Source organism: Trypanosoma rangeli, assembly GCF_003719475.1.
Source record: "Trypanosoma rangeli strain AM80 chromosome Unknown Tra_15.4_contig_00714, whole genome shotgun sequence".
Taxonomy (NCBI): domain Eukaryota; phylum Euglenozoa; class Kinetoplastea; order Trypanosomatida; family Trypanosomatidae; genus Trypanosoma; species Trypanosoma rangeli.
This window is the reverse complement of record NW_021706451.1, coordinates 1-2661: the sequence shown is the minus strand read 5'-3', so window position 1 is coordinate 2661 and position 2661 is coordinate 1. Positions and strand designations below refer to the sequence as shown.

The following is a 2661-nucleotide window of genomic DNA, read 5'->3' as shown; positions in this document are numbered from 1 at the left end:
CACACGGCCCTCAATAAACATCTCCGTCTCGCACGGGTAGATGACGACTGTCGCCAGGTACTCACCTGAATCCAACTTCTCCAGATGCGTCTTGCCAAGAGCCCTGATGTCGCAGTCCTCGCCAAAATTCACCTTCACGTGCATCTCGTACTCGGTGGTGTCGTTGTAGTAAGCCCACTGCCTCTTTTTGTTATTCACGATGCGGAAGAGGAGGCCATTGCCCTCGTCAAACCCCTTCACCACCTCGTCACCCTCGAACGTTGGCCTGCCGTTCACGTACACGACGGAGGGAGACTTCGATGCGCCGCAGCCCATGGCTGGCCAAAATTTACGAAACGGTTGCGAAGGGGACTTAGATTCTTCTTGTTGGTTGCTGTGCGCCGGAGTGTTCGTGCATGCGTGTAAGTTAGGGGCAGAGGAAAAGACAAAAAGAAGAAAGGGCACACATGTATCCATGTGCGTGGCCCAAACAAACGCGGTGAGAGACGACACCCGCACGCACCGTGCACGTATACGCATGTGTGGAGGTGCGTGCGCCGCGGGTCGTCATCCCACTACTGGGAAAATAAGACAAAAAAAATGAGTCTTCTCTTCTCCCTCTGCATCCAGCAAAAGAGAAAAATACATCCTGGGGCCATGTTGTGCCTGTAGCTATACGACCAGGTGCATAGACACGACCTTGTTGTTGCTAGCAGGAGGGAAAGAAGGCGAGGAGAGTAGGGTCCTCGTCTTTTTCTTACATTTTCCCCGTGGTCTTCTCTCACAAGGCGGGAAAGAGAAAAAAAACAGTTCAGATGCACATACAATCATATACACACGCATGCCGGTTCTCAAATCATCCCTCGGTTTCTTCGCTGACATCTCCTCTTCCTCTGCCCAATTGCGCCGCCCTGCAGCTGCAGCTGCACCCCCACCCCTCCGTCTTTTACTTATTCCTCTCGACCACAGTCTAACGTCCGCCCTCCTCCCGTCGCTCTCCGCCTTCGTCAGCCTGCGGCGCCCCCTCCTCTTTGCTACCTTTGGTTGGTGCCCACCGCTCCTCCCTCGCGGCCCCGGCCAGTGAAGCTGCGCACCCCCTCCCCCTCTACCAGCCTGCTGCGGTCAGTGCACAGGGAGGACAAGGTGCGGCCCGACGTCCCCCTCACACTCCACTTGGAAAGCAAAGAGAAGGTGGGCAAACCGGTGCACCGGTGAGTCAATGGGAGCGAGACAGCATCCACGCACACGCGCAACCAAACACATAGGCACGTGCGTGCACGTGCATGTGTGCGCTGGGTTCTAAATGGCGGCGGTGGCAACAGTGGAAATGAGCTCAACTCTCATGCACTGCCCCCTGCTCACCCACCTGCCGCTCTACCGCGGGAGATGCATGTACGCACAACTACCGCAGTGCCCCCACCGCCACGCGGCGTACACAGCAAAAGAACACAGGCGGAGCGTAATGCCGCGGAAAGCAAAAACAGACAAGCAAAATGGCATAAAGAAGGTGCGGTGGCTGAGGTGTGTGTACGTGTGTGTGTGTGTGTGTGTGTGTGCCTAACACTACTTCCTACACGCCAAGCCCTCACGGCGCAAATACAGCGATGCGCATCACGTCATAGATATAAAGTACTCGTCATAAGAAACGCAAAGATGCACCGGTGCCGTTACCAATACGCACACATAAAGAAGATAAAGAATGAATAATAATAATAAAAAAAAAAAAACCTGCCAACTATCAAATAAAAAAGCAAAAAAACAAAAATAAACACGAGAAACATACTGTGCCGCAGGGTCACGGGAACAGCCATGTGCGGCAGCCAGTGGAGTAAAAATGAAAAAAGAAGGTAAATGAAGAACGTGGACAAAAATGCGACGGAGCAAAGAACATATATATATAAAACAAACATCACAAAAAAAAAAAAAAATGAAAAGGTAACAGAAACGCAGAATACGCCAGCACTTTTTTTTTTGTTTTTGTTTTTGTCCAAGACGACACGGGTGCAGCATACACTCCACCCTCCAAGGCCCCGGGCTCCCCCATTTCCTCCTCCCCACACAAACACGTTCTTCTGTTTGCCTTCCTTTTCTTGTTTGTTCCTCGCCGTTTTTGTCTATTCATGCGCCCCTAATCTTCATTCTCCTTCTGCGATCTCGAACGCACTCCCTATTTCTTATTTATTTCCCGCTGACCCCTTCTGACGCCTGTATTCCTCAGAAAGAGGAAGCGCGTCCATCTTCACCCTGAAGCCATTCACACGGCCCTCAATAAACATCTCCGTCTCGCACGGGTAGATGACGACTGTCGCCAGGTACTCACCTGAATCCAACTTCTCCAGATGCGTCTTGCCAAGAGCCCTGATGTCGCAGTCCTCGCCAAAATTCACCTTCACGTGCATCTCGTACTCGGTGGTGTCGTTGTAGTAAGCCCACTGCCTCTTTTTGTTATTCACGATGCGGAAGAGGAGGCCATTGCCCTCGTCAAACCCCTTCACCACCTCGTCACCCTCGAACGTTGGCCTGCCGTTCACGTACACGACGGAGGGAGACTTCGATGCGCCGCAGCCCATGGCTGGCCAAAATTTACGAAACGGTTGCGAAGGGGACTTAGATTCTTCTTGTTGGTTGCTGTGCGCCGGAGTGTTCGTGCATGCGTGTAAGTTAGGGGCAGAGGAAAAGACA

At 52.4% G+C, this 2661-nt stretch overlaps 2 protein-coding genes across 2 annotated transcripts, besides 3 other annotated features; both read right to left on the bottom strand.

Annotated features, from left to right (window-relative positions):
- On the bottom strand, positions 1-315 carry TraAM80_09891 (calpain-like cysteine peptidase; the record flags this gene model as incomplete). Its single annotated transcript, XM_029386548.1, has 1 exon — positions 1-315. A coding segment is annotated over one exon (315 nt), but the record flags the coding sequence as incomplete, so codon positions are not given.
- A 1185-nt stretch (positions 316-1500) lies between these two features.
- Positions 1501-1535: a microsatellite.
- Positions 1536-1878: 343 nt separating this feature from the next.
- Positions 1879-1913: a microsatellite.
- A 29-nt stretch (positions 1914-1942) lies between these two features.
- Positions 1943-1964: a microsatellite.
- Positions 1965-2153: 189 nt separating this feature from the next.
- Positions 2154-2661, bottom strand: TraAM80_09890 (calpain-like cysteine peptidase; the record flags this gene model as incomplete). The annotated part of the gene is made up of 1 exon (XM_029386547.1): positions 2154-2661. A coding segment is annotated over one exon (508 nt), but the record flags the coding sequence as incomplete, so codon positions are not given.